The sequence below is a fragment of the Bombina bombina genome, chromosome 4, assembly GCF_027579735.1.
Source record: "Bombina bombina isolate aBomBom1 chromosome 4, aBomBom1.pri, whole genome shotgun sequence".
In the NCBI taxonomy this organism is placed as follows: Eukaryota; Metazoa; Chordata; class Amphibia; order Anura; family Bombinatoridae; genus Bombina; species Bombina bombina.
In genome coordinates, this window is record NC_069502.1 from 818,430,856 (window position 1) to 818,451,668 (window position 20,813).

General features: G+C 40.6%; 1 protein-coding gene across 1 annotated transcript in view; it reads left to right on the top strand.

Moving 5' to 3' along the window:
* The first annotated feature begins 214 nt into the window (after positions 1–214).
* The window catches only part of LOC128657904 (uncharacterized), a 42,396-nt gene continuing 21,797 nt past the window's right edge, over positions 215–20,813 (top strand). The window contains exons 1-4 of the mRNA XM_053712331.1: positions 215–311; positions 2,813–2,968; positions 18,647–18,754; positions 19,806–19,910. Of these exons, the coding sequence (XP_053568306.1) occupies positions 2,917–2,968; positions 18,647–18,754; positions 19,806–19,910 (265 nt within the window). The 5' untranslated portion in view covers positions 215–311; positions 2,813–2,916. The remainder of the gene's footprint in view (positions 312–2,812; positions 2,969–18,646; positions 18,755–19,805; positions 19,911–20,813) is intronic.

Below are 20,813 nucleotides of genomic sequence, written 5' to 3' on the forward strand. Positions count from 1 at the left end.
ACACATATCTCCCCAGTGCTTTATACACAGACACATCACCAATTATAAAGTTACCTACATAGAACAACCATATAGATTGCTGAACTGAGGCAGTCAGGCGGTAGCAGCTTGTTCCGTAGTGTACAGGACGGCAGCGATCACATGGTACACACCGGAAGCTGCATCCATTGAAGTTACCCACCCAGCTACTTCCTGTAGTACTTGTTCCCGTGTGGTTACAGCAGCCATGTGACTTATGACATCATAGGTCCTTCTGATGGAATGGAAGTAGCTGTTACACTATCCGTATTTAACACGGCTGATTCACGTAGGTAAACACAAGCAAAGCAACCGTTTTATTAGTGTTATGTACCTGCATATGCTGTACTAAAGAAATCCTGTATGTATGAAGCAACAGGCTCTGGGAGGGAGCTGGATGTGTGTTTGTGAGGCAGATGGAGCCTCTCTATAGTATTATATAGCTGTATATAAGGCACTGGGTAGGGAGCTGCGTGTGTGATGCAGTGGGAACCTCACAATAACTTACATCTGTATAGGGATCGGTTTGGATGTGTGTGCGGCAGTGGGAAAATCTATATACAAATTTAGATCTGTATATAAGGTGCAGGGGGCAGTGAGTGTTAGACACAGGGCACCTCCATATAATAATATAGATCTAGATCTGTATATAAGTTGATAGGAAAGGGTTGTGTATATGAGACACGGGAAACCTCTCTATAATAATATAGATCTGTATATAAGGTACTGGGGAGGGGCGATGTATGTGAGACAAGCAATCTCTCTGGGTGTATGTGTGAGGCAGAGCCTATAATTAATAATATAGTTCTATATATATACGGTACTGGGGAGGGGGCTGTGTGTGAGGCAGAGGAAGACTTTCTAAAGTTTTATATCCCTTTATATAAGGTAGTGAGTAGGTTGCTGTGTGTGAGGCTGAGGGAACATAAATTATTAAATGTTTATATATAAGGGAAGAGTGTATTTATGACATATGGACCCTTTCTATAGTACTGTGTATCTCTGCTTGATGTTCTATAGGGGGTGTTTTATCAAGCTGAGGCGGACAGGGGCACATATACGGGCCCCTGTCTGCCGCAGCTCGCCTCTGGCAGTCTGAATTCTCCTGGAGTAATTCAGCATTGCACACGAGCGCTATTTTGTGCTTGCGTGCAATCGTGCCCGGGCAGGAGCTGTCAATCTCCCCGGTCGGAAAAGACCGGGGAGATTGAATTTCGCCAAGCAAGAGGTGGCGAAGAGGTTAGCAAAGCAGCGGTCTGATGACCGCTGCTTGTTAAATATGGCTTGCAGGTTCTTGTGTGAGAACCTGCAGCCGTAGGGGCTCAAAGGCTGGCGAAAGCCTTTGATAAATTGACCTCTTATTAGTGGGTGGTGCATGTGATACAAAAGGGATCTCTATAGGTTCAATGTATAGTGTCTCTATATAAGGTGTTGTGGAGGAGGCATGTGGGTGAGACCGATACAGAACGTGTAGAAGACATTAGTGACAATGGTTATAAAAAAAATACATTATTAATTACATAAAGCTTAATTATCAATGTTTTATACACACTGGCACCAACGTCTGTGACACCCCTGCAGTACATCAGCCTTTAGTTCTGCAGCGTATTGCTTAAAGGGACAGTCTACACCAGAATTTTTATTGTTTTAAAAGATAGATAATCCCTTTATTACCCATTTCCCAGTGTTGCATAACCAACACAATTATTATAATATACTTTTAACCTCTGTGATTATCCTGTATCTAAGCCTCTGCAAACTGCCCCTTTTTTCAGTTCTTTTGACAGACTTGCAGTCTAGCAAATCAGTGCCTGCTCCCAGATTACTTCACGTGCACGAGCACAGTGTTATCTATATGAAATATGTGAACTAACACCCTCTAGTGGTGAAAAACTGTTAAAATGCAATCTGAAAGAGGTGGGCTTCAAGGTCTAAGAAATTAGCATATGACCCTCCTAGGTTAAGCTTTCAACTAAGAATACCAAGAGAACAAAGCAAAATTGGTGATAAAAGTAAATTGGAAAATTGTTTAAAATGACATGCTCTATCTGAATCATGAAAGTTTATTTTGGCCTAGACTGTCCCTTTAATAATAAGACAAGTAGTGCAAAACTAACCATAAAGCCTTATGTGCTCCCAAAGACGAATAAACAATAAAGGTTTAGTTTTTCCCTATATATATATATATATATATATATATATATATATATATATATATATATATATATATATATATATATATATATAGTGTAGGTATAGCCATTATTTATAGATGAGATTGCCATACTGTTGACTCCGGTCATATAAGTTGTAGAAGAATGACACAAAAATAGTTTTGCATTTCATATGACTGCTTTTTTCATATTTGGGTATTATTGCAAACTAAAGTTTGTTTCTAAAAGTGATTGGTCTGCTAAAAAACGCATATAATTTGTGTGGGTTAATTCACAGAACCCCCCCCACACACACACACACACACTGAAATTGGTGTTTAAATACAAAAATGTACAAATTATTAGAAACGGCTTCAACACAGAGCTGTCACATTCCTCAAAAATAAAAAGTAATTTGTGACATAATTATATGAACTCTTAGAATAGTTTATTTATTATACTCACTGTCCTCTGATTAATCAATTTTATTCACTTTATCCCTTTGTAACCAAGCAGGGGTATTCCTGAGTCCTGGTCTGTTTATGATGCTCAGATTTTGAACATAAATAATTCAAAGTGTTCCCCCCTATGACAATGAACTGTACATGAGACCCTTTTCCCCCCTCTATCTCTCTGTGTAGGCTCCTGTTACTATGAAGATCACGTACAATAAACATCACTGCGTTTGTCAGTAAAGAAGAAACATTATTAGAATATCTGAAAAATTCAGTTGCTGAACAAGACAATGTCTGACAAAACCGAGAACCACACCTCAGAGCTTCCTGATGCACACGGAGGTAAGCAGGACGTCACATGCATGTCACCTGGTTTTGTCATCAGAATTGGATAGTATTCAGGGATGTGCAATTCCTATCGCCCGACGCCCAGGACATTCAGTTCTGGGCGCAGGGCATGTGGGTTGTTTTTTCTTTTAGCCCTGCTGCGGGCAAGCAGACCGCAGAAGGGTAAAGCTTCTTTTTTTTTTTTCTTTGCCGCCAATTCAGCGCGCATCTCAAGTCTCAGCTCCTCCCTGTTAGTGCTTGAGATTAGCAATGGAGGTGAGTGGTCGATTTCTGTGTCCCTCTCTGGCAGCGCAATTATTGGGCTATTTACTATGGGTGGCTCTCGCTCTATAAGCTTCAGTGCTGTTTCCCCACCTCTGTGAGCAACTTAGTTATAGTTCGACTATTTTTGAAAAATGCTGCTTTTATTATTATTTAAATATTATAAATATCTGTATGATTTTGTCTTATTTACAGCTGAACTTTGCGTGCTGTTTTATAACTTTGAAGTTTTCGGTTACTAATCTCTATCATTCTAGGATTTTTACTGAAAATATACATGCACAGGCATAGTCCTGGAAGCCATCCAGCAGGTGATCCACCATTCTCTGGAAGGTGGCTGGAGCATTCTTTATCCCAAATGGCATTACCATGAACTGGTAGAGGCTGAAAGGGTTGATGCAGGCAGACTTGGGGGCTGACTCGGGGTCTAGAGGGATCTGCCAGTATCTCTTGCAGAGGTCAAGAGTGGTCAGGAAATGACCTTTGGAAATTCTGTCCAGGAGGTCATCAACTCTGGGCATGGGTTAGGCGTCAGTGGTGGTTCTGTCTTTGAGCTTACGGTAGTCAATGCAGAACCAGGTAATGCCATCTTTCTTGGGTACCAACGGGGAGGCCCAGGGACTGTTGGACTGTTCAACAACGCAGAGGTCCAACATTTCCCGGAGCTCTCAGTGCATACTGAGTCTGACTGCTTCAGGGACTCTGTAAGCTGCTTGCCACAGGGGAGGTCTGTCCTGGAGTCTCTACTCGGTGTATGGCCGCTGTGGTATACCCGGGGACATTAGAGAACATCTCTTGCTGGCCTTCTAGTAAGTTCTGGACTTGCTGCCTCTCGGCAGCTGCTAACCTCTCATCTAGGGCAATATCAGCTATTCCCTGGGGGGTTTCGTCAGGGAGGGAAAGCTCCGGCATGGGAAGATTCTCTGATTCCACATATTGCGGCCACATCTTGGGCTCGCCCGGAGTATGCCTTCAACATGTTCACATGGAAGGTTCTCTGGATCCTGCCATCTGAGAATTTGGCTACTAGGTAGGTGTTGTAATTAATCTGCTCAACTACCTGGTAAGCCTTTCCAGGCAGCCTGTTACTTATCTGTTTTGATAGGCTTCAGGGCAAGCACCTTCTGTCCCACTATCAGTGTGCGGGCACAAGCAGTTCTGTCGTACCACCGCTTCTGCTTACCCTGGCTACAGGTGTGGAGAGGTTGCGGTTGTCTTGTGCGGGCAGTGATGTCGGAGGTATCCCACCTGTCTGCATTCAAAACACTTGCGGGAGTTTGTGCGTCTGACCTGGGGAGCAGTGATCGGACGAGGTTGCGGTTGTCGGGTAGGTACTGGGGCCAAGTCTGGACAATCCCACAATTTTCCCTCCCCTCCAGACAGGCTGGCACCTCCATAGGAGCCACAGAATCCCAGTACCCAGGGGTGGTGGTTTCTGGGTGATCCTGGTGGCGCTCTGGGTCCCCAGATGCCACAGTCCAAAAAGCAGAGTGATTCGTTACTGGGAACCGGAGATACAGTCTGTTGAAGTTATGGGGGTAGGGGTGTCCAAAACCCCTGGTTCCAAAGGAGCTCCCCTCCGGTAATTCCCACAGCTCTTGTCCTCCCTAGGGGCTACCAATCCCCATTAGAGTGGAGCTCTGGGGCAAGGGGCCGCTGGAGTGACCGGGGTAAAGTTAGCGGGTGTCCTGCTGTTCTGTGGCCAACAGGAGCCCGGCCAGCCTGAGTGGGGTTAGGCAGGTGTCCGTTGTGAGGCTGCCACCGGGTGTTCCAGGAGCCCGGCCAGCCTAAGAGGGTTTTTCCGGTCAGAGACCAGCTCTTCTCTGACAAAGTATGAAAGCAAAAACAAGCAAACAAAGACTCCTAGAGATTGAGGTTGCTCTGAGGAGCCCAAATCCGTTGATTAACAACAGGGGTGAGGTAGTGGGGGGTAGGAGTTTAACCCTTGCAGCCTGGTGCCAGTGACAGTTGCAATAGATTCAGTAGATTCTGTATCCCTGTCTTTTGCCGTGCTTCAGCTCCAAACCCCTCCCCTTTCTCACAGTCTAAAGCTTCATTTCAGTAAATCAAGAGAAAACAGTTGTCTCAGAGTGGATTGTTTTATTTTAAGCACACACTGTTATATTCAAACATTAATATGCTCTTTTTCAGAATCACTTCTAAGTATAGACACACTTTAATAATTACAGATTAATAGTATTAAAGGGGTCCATAATGTGTGTGTGAGTGTATATATATATATATATATATATATATATATATATATATATATATATATATATATATACACACACACACACACACACACACACACACACACACACACACACACACACACACACACACACATATATATATATATTATGGACCCTTTTTAAAACTATTAATCTGTAATTATTAACGTGTGACTGTCTATACTTAGAGAAGTGATTCTGAAATAGAGCATATTAATGTTTGAGTATAACAGTATGTGCTTAAAATAAAACAATCCACCCTGAGACAACTGTTTTCTCTTGATTTAGCCGTAAGAGAAAGTTGCTTTAGTTGCAATATAACATAAAAATGAAACAGAGTATTGAACTATGCACTGATAATGCTAGACAATAAAAATGTACCATTACATACTTCAATACTCTGTATATGTTACTGAGCTAACGTCTGATCCAGCTATTCCACCTTTAATGAAAGGGAGCTTTAGACTGTGAGAAAGGGGAGGGGTTTGGAGCTGAAGTGCGGTGAGAGACAGGTATACAGATTCTAATGGGGGATACTGAATCTATTGCAATGCCCTCAGTAGGATTACTGGGTGGGCGGTTCTGTAAGGAAGGATGGGCGGTAAGGAGGTGATGGGCTGTGATGTAAGCAGCGATGCTGCTACAGAAATAGCCAAGTGGCAGGGGAAATGATTCTCCACGGGGAGACCAAATAAGTTACAACACCCACTTGTGTTACCCATTGACTTGGCGTGTGATCTAGACTGCGTAATAAGCAATATTAACTAATCTGCTGAGAAGTTCCCTTCTAGAGACACATGATAGTGATCGCAACCCTTTTCAGACCCATAATGGTCACAGACTAAAGATATGAAGTGGGGAGATTGATGGCACTGGAGTGGGGTAGATGAGCACTCAAATACGAAGCAGGAAAGCAATTTTAATCTCTGCAGTACCTATTCTAAAAGAAAAATCTGTGAGATCCTCAGTAAATTCTAAGAACAAAGCCAGACAGTGATGGTTGAAATAAAACAACATTCACTTAGACCTCAGGTATCTGCTATTTGAGTCAAATAGTCCATACCTGAGGTCTCTTCAGTCTGACAAACTAAGCATTGCCTGTCACTGTGGATCATTTATATATCATAGACTTATATAAGGCTATTCTGTTTAAATATGTGACTATAATTGGGTTTGTTTTGTTTAGTTTTGGGATCTGCATTTTTTTGTGTGCAATGTGTGGAACTGAAACCATAATAAGCTATTCAGCATACATAGTGGCACAATCTGTTCCTATATCATTTTGTTGATTCATACTCAGAAATAGTATGTTGCACGTGTGAATAATAGGACATTTTGCTTTTAGTTAAAATTTTATGTCATGGGTCCATGAGTGGCCCTTATGTTTCATTTCAACTTTATTATAGTCTAAAGGGGTATTTACTTTCTATTCCAATATAAAATAAATACCCCCTCCAGATCACAGATTAGCAAATATCAATTTACTTAAAATTTTCAGCAGTAACTTCTAGTCTAGTCACTGAAGAAATTTGTTCACACTGTAATTCCAATTACAAACACCTGTCAAACACACGCACATTTATCTGCATTAAAATGACAGTCCTCCCTGCCCTCACTGTGTCCCTATCACACCAGTGACTAGTGATTTCTTCAGTGACTAGTGATTTCTTCAGTGACTAGCGATTTCTTTAGTGACTAGCGATTTCTTTAGTGACTAGTGATTTCTTTAGTGACTAGTGATTTCTTTAGTGACTAGCGATTTCTTTAGTGACTAGTGACTTCTTTAGTGACTAGTGATTTCTTCAGTGACTAGTGATTTCTTTAGTGACTAGTGATTTCTTCAGTGACTAGTGATTTCTTTAGTGACTAGTGATTTCTTTAGTGACTAGTGATTTCTTCAGTGACTAGCGATTTCTTTAGTGACTAGTGATTTCTTCAGTGACTAGTGATTTCTTCAGTGACTAGTGATTTCTTTAGTGACTAGTGATTTCTTTAGTGACTAGTGATTTCTTCAGTGACTAGTGATTTCTTTAGTGACTAGTGATTTCTTTAGTGACTAGTGATTTCTTCAGTGACTAGCGATTTCTTCAGTGACTAGACTAGAACTGCAGAAAAATAATAGTAAATTGATTAAAGTGATAAGAAACCAGAATTTGTCTTTAATGAGTCAGATAGAGAATACAATTTAAATAAAGTTTCCAATTCACTTCTATTATCAAATTTGCTTTGTTCTCATGTTATTCTTTGTTGAAGAGATATCTATATAGTTAGTCTGCACCTGTCTGGAGCACTACATGACAGGAAATAGTGCTCCCATCTAGTGCTCTTGCTAATATAAAACATTGTTCCAAAACTGCTGCCATATAGTGCTACAGACACGTGCACACTCCTAAACTAACCTTTCTGCTTTTCAACAAAAGATAACAAGAAAACAAAGAAAATGTAATAATAGAAGTACATTGAAAAGTTGTTTAAAATTGTATATTCTATCTGAATCATGAAATAAATATTTTGGCTTATTGTTAGGTCTGTCTCCTAATTTGTCATCAATAAAAAAAATTATTTTGCGAATCAGGACAAGTAGATTGTCACGAGGGACAAGTAGATTGGGCTCCCGATTTAGTCCCTTGGACAAGTAGTTTTTTACTGAATATTTACAGTAACCAACCAGAAACCTCAGTGATCTGATCACCTTAAAGGGATATAGGGGTTAGTAGTATACTGGGGATGTACAGAAGTTTCTGCTAAGCAGAGTTTAAAAAGCTGCTATAGTCTTATTGTTAATGATGAGATTTTCATCAAGTCCTCACACTTGGTATCAATGCACCAACCAATCAGCACTTGCTCATGGTGCCAGTTTCATCTTTAAAAAAACAATAGTTTAAAAGGTGTTTTGTTACTTTTTTCTTTAAGTAACTATATTTTATTATGTCATGCACTAATGTGCTTGGACTGTTTAACACTAACATACTATTAACTTCTGTATCCATTTAATTAACTTAATATTTGCTGCTTTAATGAGGTTTATAGGTACAGAGCTGTGTAGTTACTATAATCTATATGTGGTGTTGTTGGTCACATACAGGGGGCATTAATCAGGGGTTTAATAAGGTTTATAGGTACAGAGCTGTGTAGTTACTATAATCTGTATGTGGTGGTGTTGGTCACATACAGGGAGCATTAATCAGGGGTTTAATAAGGTTTATAGACACAGAGCTGTGTAGTTACTATAATCTGTATGTGGTGGTGTTGGTCACATACAGGGAGCATTAATCAGGGGTTTAATAAGGTTTATAGGTACAGAGCTGTGTAGTTACTATAATCTGTATGTGGTGTTGTTGGTCACATACAGGGGGCATTAATCAGGGGTTTAATAAGGTTTATAGACACAGAGCTGTGTAGTTACTATAATGTGTATGTGGTGGTGTTGGTCACATACAGGGGGCATTAATCAGGGGTTTAATAAGGTTTATAGGTACAGAGCTGTGTAGTTACTATAATCTGTATGTGGTGTTGTTGGTCACATACAGGGGGCATTAATCAGGGGTTTAATAAGGTTTATAGACACAGAGCTGTGTAGTTACTATAATGTGTATGTGGTGTTGTTGGTCACATACAGGGAGCATTAATCAGGGGTTTAATAAGGTTTATAGGTACAGAGCTGTGTAGTTACTATAATCTGTATGTGGTGTTGTTGGTCACATACAGGGGGTATTAATCAGGGGTTTAATAAGGTTTATAGGTACAGAGCTGTGTAGTTACTATAATCTGTATGTGGTGTTGTTGGTCACATACAGGGATCAGTAAATCAAGGGTTTAATAAGGTTTATAGACACAGAGCTGTGCCGTTACTATAATGTTTATGTGGTGTTATTAGTCACATACAGGGTGCAGTAAATCAGGGGTTTAATAAGGTTTATAGGCACAGAGCTGTGTAGTTACTATAATGTGTATGTGGTGTTGTGGGTCACACACTGCAACACTTAACTTAATAGCTTTCAGTTAGTTGCTCACATATGATGATAACTTTAGTTAGTTTGTAGCTAACAGTATAACAGCTATAACAATTGGTAGTTTTAAGCTGGCAATTTATACCTGTCAGCAGATCTAATACAGCTAAGATAAATATTTCTCATAGATTGAAACAAAAGTAATGTGAAACAACTGGATGTGAGGCTGAATTTACAGGCTGCAGTGGAACACACAATTTCCTCAGAGGTAAAGGAATCAACGGCAGGGAGTCAGCAGAGTATTCTCTTTGAGTACTTAAAAGTAGTAAGTTTATAGGCAGAGAGCTGTGTAGTTACTATAATGTGTATGTGGTGTTGTTGGTCACATACAAGGAACGTTAAATCAGGGGTTTAATAAGGTTTATAGGCACAGAGCTGTGTAGTTACTATAATGTGTATGTGGTGTTGGTCACATACAGGGGGCACTAATCAGGGGTTTAATAAGGTTTATAGGTTCAGAACTGTGTAGTTACTATAATGTGTACGTAGTGTTGTTTCACATACAGGGAGCACTAAATCAGGGGTTTAATAAGGTTTATAGGCACAGAGCTGTGTAGTTACTACAATGTTTATGTGGTGTTGTTGGTCACATACAGGGAGCGTTAATCAGTAGTTTAATAAGCTTTATAGGCACAGAGATGTGTAGTTACTATAATGTGTATGTGGTGTTGGTCACATACAGGGCTCATTAATCAGGGGTTTAATAAGGTTTATAGGTTCAGAACTGTGTAGTTACTATAATGTGTACGTGGTGTTGTTGATCACATACAGGGAGCACTAAATCAGGGTTTTATAAGGTTTATAGACACAGAGCTGTGTAGTTACTATAATGTGTATGTGGTACTGTTGGTCACATACAGGGAGCATTAATCAGGGGTTTAATAAGGTTTATAGGTACAGAGCTGTGTAGTTACTATAATGTGTATGTGGTGTTGTTGGTCACATACAGGGGGCATTAATCAGGGGTTTAATAAGGTTTATAGGTACAGAGCTGTGTAGTTACTATAATCTGTATGTGGTGTTGTTGGTCACATACAGGGGGCATTAATCAGGGGTTTAATAAGGTTTATAGACACAGAGCTGTGTAGTTACTATAATGTGTATGTGGTGTTGTTGGTCACATACAGGGAGCATTAATCAGGGGTTTAATAAGGTTTATAGGTACAGAGCTGTGTAGTTACTATAATCTGTATGTGGTGTTGTTGGTCACATACAGGGGGTATTAATCAGGGGTTTAATAAGGTTTATAGGTACAGAGCTGTGTAGTTACTATAATCTGTATGTGGTGTTGTTGGTCACATACAGGGATCAGTAAATCAAGGGTTTAATAAGGTTTATAGACACAGAGCTGTGCCGTTACTATAATGTTTATGTGGTGTTATTAGTCACATACAGGGAGCAGTAAATCAGGGGTTTAATAAGGTTTATAGGCACAGAGCTGTGTAGTTACTATAATGTGTATGTGGTGTTGTGGGTCACACACTGCAACACTTAACTTAATAGCTTTCAGTTAGTTGCTCACATATGATGATAACTTTAGTTAGTTTGTAGCTAACAGTATAACAGCTATAACAATTGGTAGTTTTAAGCTGGCAATTTATACCTGTCAGCAGATCTAATACAGCTAAGATAAATATTTCTCATAGATTGAAACAAAAGTAATGTGAAACAACTGGATGTGAGGCTGAATTTACAGGCTGCAGTGGAACACACAATTTCCTCAGAGGTAAAGGAATCAACGGCAGGGAGTCAGCAGAGTATTCTCTTTGAGTACTTAAAAGTAGTAAGTTTATAGGCAGAGAGCTGTGTAGTTACTATAATGTGTATGTGGTGTTGGTCACATACAGGGGGCACTAATCAGGGGTTTAATAAGGTTTATAGGTTCAGAACTGTGTAGTTACTATTATGTGTACGTAGTGTTGTTGATCATATACAGGGAGCACTAAATCAGGGGTTTAATAAGGTTTATAGGCACAGAGCTGTGTAGTTACTACAATGTTTATGTGGTGTTGTTGGTCACATACAGGGAGCGTTAATCAGTAGTTTAATAAGCTTTATAGGCACAGAGATGTGTAGTTACTATAATGTGTATGTGGTGTTGGTCACATACAGGGCTCATTAATCAGGGGTTTAATAAGGTTTATAGGTTCAGAACTGTGTAGTTACTATAATGTGTACGTGGTGTTGTTGATCACATACAGGGAGCACTAAATCAGGGTTTTATAAGGTTTATAGACGCAGAGCTGTGTAGTTACTATAATGTGTATGTGGTACTGTTGGTCACATACAGGGAGCATTAATCAGGGGTTTAATAAGGTGTATGGGCACATAACTCTGTAGTTACTATAATGTGTATGTGATGTTGTAGCTTTTTAGTGATTTATCTCATATGAGCAGCATTAAAATTATCCTTACTATTTAGCATTAAAGAGACATAAAACTTTTGGACACAGCTACAGTAATATGATCGCTACTTGTTATTTTTTCTCCTGTGCCTGCAGCTCTCTTCAGACCTGTTCTCTTCATACTGGGCGCAGCCATCTTGGATGTCAGATTTTCTCACACCCTGTAACAGAAGTACTAAACACTCACAGATTAGTGATGTTACAGCTTTTTCACAGCTGTACCAACGATGCTGTGGCGCTAGGAGACGTCACAAGTAAGGGATCTTAGAAAAACCGTTTGCATGCGCAAAGGGATCTGCTGCACAATAATGGAGTGCTCCTCTGTGAAATGCTTCTATTTGCATGCAATATTTCTAATACCTTTTAAGTATTAGAAATATTGTATGCAAATAGAAACGTCTCACGTATGAATTATATATGTGTACTCCATTATCATTCTAGTTGTGAGTGGAGTAAATAGAGCGCTGGAAACAGTGATTCCAAACACCTCACAGTAAAAAAGTCCTTCAGACTAATTTTGTGTTATACGAAAAAAAGGGGGGCGGGGCGTGAGGGCGCTAGTGAAAGCTTAAGAAATCCAATGTGTGAATATTTAACACAATGTGTGTATGTATAATTAAATTTTCCTTGGTTGATTATTCGGAATTATAAAACCAAAATTTCTATCAGTGTTAATTTATATGAATATTGTGTTGCAATTTGTGTTATATAACATTTAAGATACAGTATGACCATATATCATGATTTATTAAAATGTGAATAAAGTGCACTTTGTGATAGATCGTGTACACCCAAAGTTCCTTGATTATTAGTATTCAATACTATATAGAATCAATGCTTTTACTGAAAATTTCAATGCGTTTTAGGTTTTGTATTAAATATGTGTTAACTTACAAATTCTAAATATAACGATGTTTCAAAGTATCTAAATGCAAATACTATATAGGTATATCTATTTCATACAAATATATTCCAAAAAAAACACTAAAGAGGAGAATAAATCTTAATAAAAGTTATTTATTATAGCAATATAAAATCAGATTTTATAATATAGAATAAAGGGACGTCTCCCCAATAAAAATGTGTAGAAAATAAAAACTAAGACTTAATAACAATGGAATCTGTATCCCTAATAATTTCCCGCAACTCTGTATAACAAGGGAGTCTGAGTTTGCAGTCGCATCGAGGAAAGAAGCAGTGACTGAACCGGCTATAAGGGAGAAGGTAACTCATACGCTAAGTATCATAACACTCATCGATTCTCACTTTGAACCGCCAAGTTTGGGACTGCATATTATACAACTTTTCTGACTTTGTAAAAACCTTAATTGCCATAACAGGAAATATTTCTGTCAAGAAAATACGGCAATTGGAAATTCTTAGAAATTTGATTGCAAAGACTCCCTTGTTATACAGAGTTGCGGGAAATTATTAGGGATACAGATTCCTTTGTTATTAAGTCTTAGTTTTTATTTTCTACACATTTTTATTGGGGAGACGTCCCTTTATTCTATATTATCAAATCTGATTTTATATTGCTATAATAAATAACTTTTATTAAGATTTATTCTCCTCTTTAGTGGTTTTTTGGAATATATTTGTATGAAATAGATATACCTATATAGTATTTGCATTTAGCTACTTTGAAACATCGTTATATTTAGAATTTGTAAGTTAACACATATTTAATACAAAACCTAAAACGCATTGAAATTTTCAGTAAAAGCATTGATTCTATATAGTATTGAATACTAATAATCAAGGAACTTTGGGTGTACACGATCTATCACAAAGTGCACTTTATTCACATTTTAATAAATCATGATATATGGTCATACTGTATCTTAAATGTTATATAACACAAATTGCAACACAATATTCATATAAATTAACACTGATAGAAATTTTGGTTTTATAATTCAGAATAATCAACCAAGGAAAATTTAATTATACATACACACATTGTGTTAAATATTCACACATTGGATTTCTTAAGCTTTCACTAGCGCCCTCACGCCCCGTCCCCCTTTTTTTCGTACTCCATTATCATGCAGTAGAACGTTTATTATAAGCTCCCTTACTTGTGAAAGTAATATTACATTTACAACACTTATATATATGCATTACTGGGCTAACAGAAGCTGCACCCAGGTGGTAAATTGCCATAGAACAGGCTAACAATAGTATATATTGGTGGTTCAAATGAACAGAGGCACTCGCCGTGTTACAAAAAGTGCTTTATTCTCTCATGTGAGTAAACGTTTTCGGGCTATGATGCCCGTCATTTCTTCATTTCAGGAGTCTGATGACGGGCATCATAGCCCGAAAACGTTTACTCACATGAGAGAATAAAGTACTTTTGTAACACGGCGAGTGCCTCTGTTCATTTGAACCACCAATTAATATTGTAAATTTGGGAACACCCCGGCATTTTGGAATAAATAGTGAGTGCTGGTAATCTTGAATGGAGATATATATATATATATATATATATATATATATATATATATATTATATAAGTGTTGTAAACTTAATAATACTTTCACAAATCGACATGATTTTTTTACATTATTGTAAACATGGCAGCCTCCATGAGCAACACGTGTGTAAATAAATATATATACACACGTGTTGCTCGTAGAGGCTGCCATGTTTACAAGCGTCTGAGCTTGCTCTGAAAAGTCCCCGCTTTACCAGCACTTGCGTCATCAGAGCACTGAGCGAACGCCCAGCGACTCGCTTTGAAGTCTTCACAAAACGCTCCAAGCGAGCTCGAGTTCGTTTGGAGCGCTTGCCGAACGCAGCTTAAGATGCACATTAAATAAAAGTGAACAATACAGCTGTCAAACAGACAACATCAATACTGATCTGTGCATGAGCAGCGCTTTTGTCACAGAGTACAAGATCACCAACGCTACAAGATGGCAGCACCTAGTGTAACGATGCAGAGCTTCACCAGCGCCACCTGTAAATGAAGAAAATCAAACTGAAAAACCTCTGTTGTATGAAACTGCAGCAGCTAAACCTGTTATAGGGACGACTTATTTTATTTCTATTATCACATTTACCACTTTCTCTTGGTCTCCCTTGTTGAAACCCAGTTTTTTTTCTATGGAGGAAGGGTCAAGAGCGTGCTCTATAGATAACAGCAGTGCTGGTAGTGAGAGCATACTGAGGTATGCACAGGATTGTGTTGTATATATGGGCGCAGTGCTTTTCATGAGAGCATACTGAGGTAGGCTCAGGTGTGTGCTCTGTATATGGCAGCAGTTCTTATCCTGAGAGCATACTGAGGTAGGCTCAGGTGTGTGCTCTGTATATGGCAGCAGTTCTTATCATGAGAGCATACTGAGGTAGGCTCAGGTGTGTGCTCTGTATATGGCAGCAGTTCTTATCATGAGAGCATACTGAGGGAGGCTCAGGTGTGTGCTCTGTATATGGCAGCAGTTCTTATCATGAGCGCATACTGAGGTAGGCTCAGGTGTGTGCTCTGTATATGGCAGCAGTTATCATGAGAGCATACTGAGGTAGGCTCAGGTGTGTGCTCTGTATATGGCTGCAGTTCTTATCATGAGAGCATACTGAGGTAGGCTCAGGTGTGTGCTGTGTATATGGCAGCAGTTCTTATCATGAGAACATACTGAGGTAGGCTCAGGTGTGTGCTCTGTATATGGCTGCAGTTCTTATCATGAGAGCATACTGAGGTAGGCTCAGGTGTGTGCTCTGTATATGGCTGCAGTTCTTATCATGAGAGCATACTGAGGTAGGCTCAGGTGTGTGCTCTGTATATGGCTGCAGTTCTTATCATGAGAGCATACTGAGGTAGGCTCAGGTGTGTTCTCTGTATATGGCAGCAGTTCTTATCATGAGAGCATACTGAGGTAGGCTCAGGTGTGTGCTCTGTATATGGCAGCAGTTCTTATCATGAGAGCATACTGAGGTAGGCTCAGGTGTGTGCTCTGTATATGGCAGCAGTTCTTATCATGAGAGCATACTGAGGTAGGCTCAGGTGTGTTCTCTGTATATGGCAGCAGTTCTTATCATGAGAGCATACTGAGGTAGGCTAAGGTGTGTGCTCTGTATATGGCAGCAGTTCTTATCATGAGAGCATACTGAGGGAGGCTCAGGTGTGTGCTCTGTATATGGCAGCAGTTCTTATCATGAGAGCATACTGAGGTAGGCTCAGGTGTGTTCTCTGTATATGGCAGCAGTTATTTTCATGAGAGCATACTGAGGTAGGCTCAGGTGTGTGCACTGTATATGGCAGCAGTTCTTATCATGAGAGCATACTGAGGTAGGATCAGGTGTGTGCTCTGTATATGGCAGCAGTTATCATGAGAGCATACTGAGGTAGGCTCAGGTGTGTGCTCTGTATATGGCTGCAGTTCTTATCATGAGAGCATACTGAGGCAGGTTCAGGTGTGTGCTCTGTATATGGCAGCAGTTCTTATCATGAGAGCATACTGAGGTAGGCTCAGGTGTGTGCTCTGTATATGGCAGCAGTTCTTATCATGAGAGCATACTGAGGTAGGCTCAGGTGTGTGCTCTGTATACGGCAGCAGCTATTTTCATGACAGCATACTGAGGTAGGCTCAGGTGTGTGCTCTGTATATGGCAGCAGTTCTTATCATGAGAGCATACTGAGGTAGGCTAAGGTGTGTGCTCTGTATATGGCAGCAGTTCTTATCATGAGAGCATACTGACGTAGGCTCAGGTGTGTGCTCTGTATATGGCAGCAGTTCTTATCATGAGAGCATACTGAGGTAGGCTCAGGTGTGTGCTCTGTATATGGCAGCAGTTCTTATCATGAGAGCATACTGACGTAGGCTCAGGTGTGTGCTGTGTATATGGCAGCAGTTCTTATGAGAGCATACTGAGGTAGGCTAAGGTGTGTGCTCTGTATATGGCAGCAGTTCTTATCATGAGAGCATACTGAGGGAGGCTCAGGTGTGTGCTCTGTATATGGCAGCAGTTCTTATCATGAGAGCATACTGAGGTAGGCTCAGGTGTGTGCTCTGTATATGGCAGCAGTTATTTTCATGAGAGCATACTGAGGTAGGTTCAGGTGTGTGCCCTGTATATGGCAGCAGTTCTTATCATGAGAGCATACTGAGGTAGGCTCAGGTGTGTGCCCTGTATATGGCAGCAGTTCTTATCATGAGAGCATACTGAGGTAGGCTCAGGTGTGTGCTCTGTATATGGCAGCAGTTCTTATCATGAGAGTATACTGAGGTAGGCTCAGGTGTGTGCTCTGTATATGGCAGCAGTTCTTATCATGAGAGCATACTGAGGTAGGCTCAGGTGTGTGCTCTGTATATGGCAGCAGTTCTTATCATGAGAGCATACTGAGGTAGGCTCAGGTGTGTGCTCTGTATATGGCAGCAGTTCTTACCATGAGAGCATACTGAGGTAGGCTCAGGTGTGTGCTCTGTATATGGCAGCAGTTCTTATCATGAGAGCATACTGAGGTAGGCTCAGGTGTGTGCTCTGTATATGGCAGCAGTTCTTATCATGAGAGCATACTGAGGTAGGCTCAGGTGTGTGCTCTGTATATGGCAGCAGTTCTTATCATGAGAGCATATTGAGGTAGGCTCAGGTGTGTGCTCTGTTTATGGCAGCAGTTCTTATCATGAGAGTATACTGAGGTAGGCTCAGGTGTGTGCTCTGTATATGGCAGCAGTTCTTACCATGAGAGCATACTGAGGTAGGCTCAGGTGTGTTCTCTGTATATGGCAGCAGTTCTTATCATGAGAGCATACTGAGGTAGGCTCAGGTGTGTGCTCTGTATATGGCAACAGTTCTTATCATGAGAGCATACTGAGGTAGGCTCAGGTGTGTGCTCTGTATATGGCAGCAGTTCTTATCATGAGAGCATACTGAGGTAGGCTCAGGTGTGTGCTCTGTATATGGCAGCAGTTCTTACCATGAGAGCATACTGAGGTAGGCTCAGGTGTGTGCTCTGTATTTGCAGCAGTGCTTGTAACAACATTATACATATAGTGTTCCTCGACATGTGCATGCTCCTGAGGATATCTAGGTATTCTTTCATTAAATGGAGCTGAAGCATTGCTGCATTGTTACATAAACTTATTATGTACAATATGGTGCTGCTCTTCAGTGCATAGCTGGGGGCAGACGTTAGTGTGGAGCTGGAGGTGCTCTGCCGTATCCCTCTGCGCCTTTCTTTTTGGTGCCGTTGTATTGTGATGGCGTCTAGCCAGTACTTATGCTCCCTGGTATCCTCCTTTTCAGTTGCACTTGTTTTGACCAATCTTTATGTAGGGTTATTAGCTATTTAACCTCTGAGGTTTACAGCACACGGATACGTCTATTAGCCCTGTATTGTGTATATCCCAAACCATAACACTTACGTGTATTAAAAGATATAAAAGAGGAACAGGCAGCAAGCTTTTTATTTAGATTTGTTCAGCAGCCTTTATTAAATCCGTTATGTAAAACCTCACTACACACTGGTGTAGACTGTTATACGAAGGATCCTTCATTAGAGAGCGCTATTGGCATGGTACACACTGTTTAATAACTCACATTTACCTATCAGGAGGATTCCTCAAGGTGAATGAATTAGCTGCATAGAAAATTACTACAATATTCAAAGCTGCTGGTATATTTGGACCCATAGCTGTTCCCTATTAACCATTAAGGTGGATATATTAATATTTTATGTAATAATAATAATATTTTATAAGTTTATATTACATCCTCTATCATATACTATCGGGTAATTTCCTGCTGTAATTACAGGGCGTCTAGAGGAAAACCCGGGCACTGGGCTATTACATGTGAAGGAAGAGGATGAGACAGATGACATGAATAGTCATCAGACTGAAATACATTGGTCCCTCCCTGCCGGTGAGTAGTAATACGTGAGAGTCTGCCGGGGCTGTGCACGCAGTTACTTACTGCTCTCACTTCCTGCCGGTGAGTAGTAATACGTGAGAGTCTGCCGGGGCTGTGCACACAGTTACTTACTACTCTCCCTCCCTGCCAGTGAGTAGTAATACGTGAGAGTCTGCCAGGGCTGTGCACACAGTTACTTACTGCTCTCCCTCCCTGCCGGTGAGTAGTAATACGTGAGAGTCTGCCGGGGCTGTGCACACAGTTACTTACTGCTCTCCCTCCCTGCCGGTGAGTAGTAATACGTGAGAGTCTGCCGGGGCTGTGCACACAGTTACTTACTGCTCTCCCTCCCTGCCGGTGAGTAGTAATACATGAGAGTCTGCCGGGGCTGTGCACACAGTTACTTACTGCTCTCCCTCCCTGCTGGTGAGTAGTAATACATGAGAGTCTGCCGGGGCTGTGCACACAGTTACTTACTGCTCTCCCTCCCTGCCGGTTAGTAGTAATACGTGAGAGTCTGCCGGGGCTGTGCACACAGTTACTTACTGCTCTCCCTCCCTGCCGGTGAGTAGTAATACATGAGAGTCTGCCGGGGCTGTGCACACAGTTACTTACTGCTCTCCCTCCCTGCTGGTGAGTAGTAATACATGAGAGTCTGCCGGGGCTGTGCACACAGTTACTTACTGCTCTCCCTCCCTGCCGGTGAGTAGTAATACGTGAGAGTCTGCCGGGGCTGTGCACACAGTTACCTACTGCTCTCCCTCCCTGCAGGTGAGTAGTAATACGTGAGAGTCTGCCGGGGCTGTGCACACAGTTACTTACTGCTCTCCCTTGTAGTTTACTGTCTCGTTTATAAGCGCAGATAACAACATGAGTTTAACCCTTGTTTAGTTCATTGTGTAGTTTTATATTTTAATATAGAGGATCACAGTAAAAAATGATGAGAGGGAAAATGTGCTGATTGTGTGTATTTGGTGTTGTTGTCTGTCTGGGAAATGCACAAACTGTTTTATAGATAACTAGATCATGTGATATAAAAACTGAATCTACTTTATTTATACAGATGAGGATAATGCTGATATAGTGAAAGTTGAGATAACAGAAGATCTGTGTGTGACGCGTCAGCTGGGAGACCCTGATGAGAACACAAGTGACAGTATCAGCCCAGGTGAGTGTGCACTTGTATCTGAGGGATGAAGGTTACAGGTGGGTATTTACTTTTGTTGAGAGATGGGCTTTACAGATGAGTGTGCATGTATGTTTTGAGTGACAGATACAAGTTACAGGGGAATGTGCATATATATTGTGTGTGAGGTACATGAGTTACAGGTGAGTGTGCACGTATATATTGTGTGTGCGGTACATGAGTTATAGGTGAGTGTGCATGTATATTGTGTGTGAGGTGCATGAGTTACAGGTGAGTGTGCACATATAGTGTGTGTGAGGTACGTGGGTTACAGGTGAGTGTGCACATATAGTGTGTGTGAGGTACGTGGGTTACAGGTGAGTGTGCACATATATTGTGTGTGAGATACGTGGGATACAGGTAAATGTGCACATATATTGTGTGTGAGATACGTGGATTGCAGGTGAGTGTGCACATATATTGTGTGTGAGATACATGGGTTACAGATAGTGAGCACGTATGTTGTGTGTAAGGTATGTGGGTTGCAGGTTGGTGTGCAGGTATGTTGTGTGTAAGGTATGTGGGTTGCAGGTTGTTGTGCACGTTTGTTGTGTGTAAGGTATGTGGATTACAGGTTGGTGTGTGCGTATATTATGTGTGAGGTATGGGTTACAGGTGAGTATGCACATATATTGTTTGTGAAGTATGAGTTAGAGGTGAGTGTGAACATATATTGTGTGTAAGGTACAGATAAATGTGCACATATATTGTGTGTGAGGCATGCAGGTTACAAGTGAGTGTGCACGCCTTTTGTATCTAAACTTCCTTTTCAGCTAAAAAGATATACAATAAATAAGATAATTGAGGGAAATTACCACAGTGTGTGCATTTGGTGCTGTCTGGGAAATATACAAACTGTTTTATAGTAAAGTTATAAAAACTAAA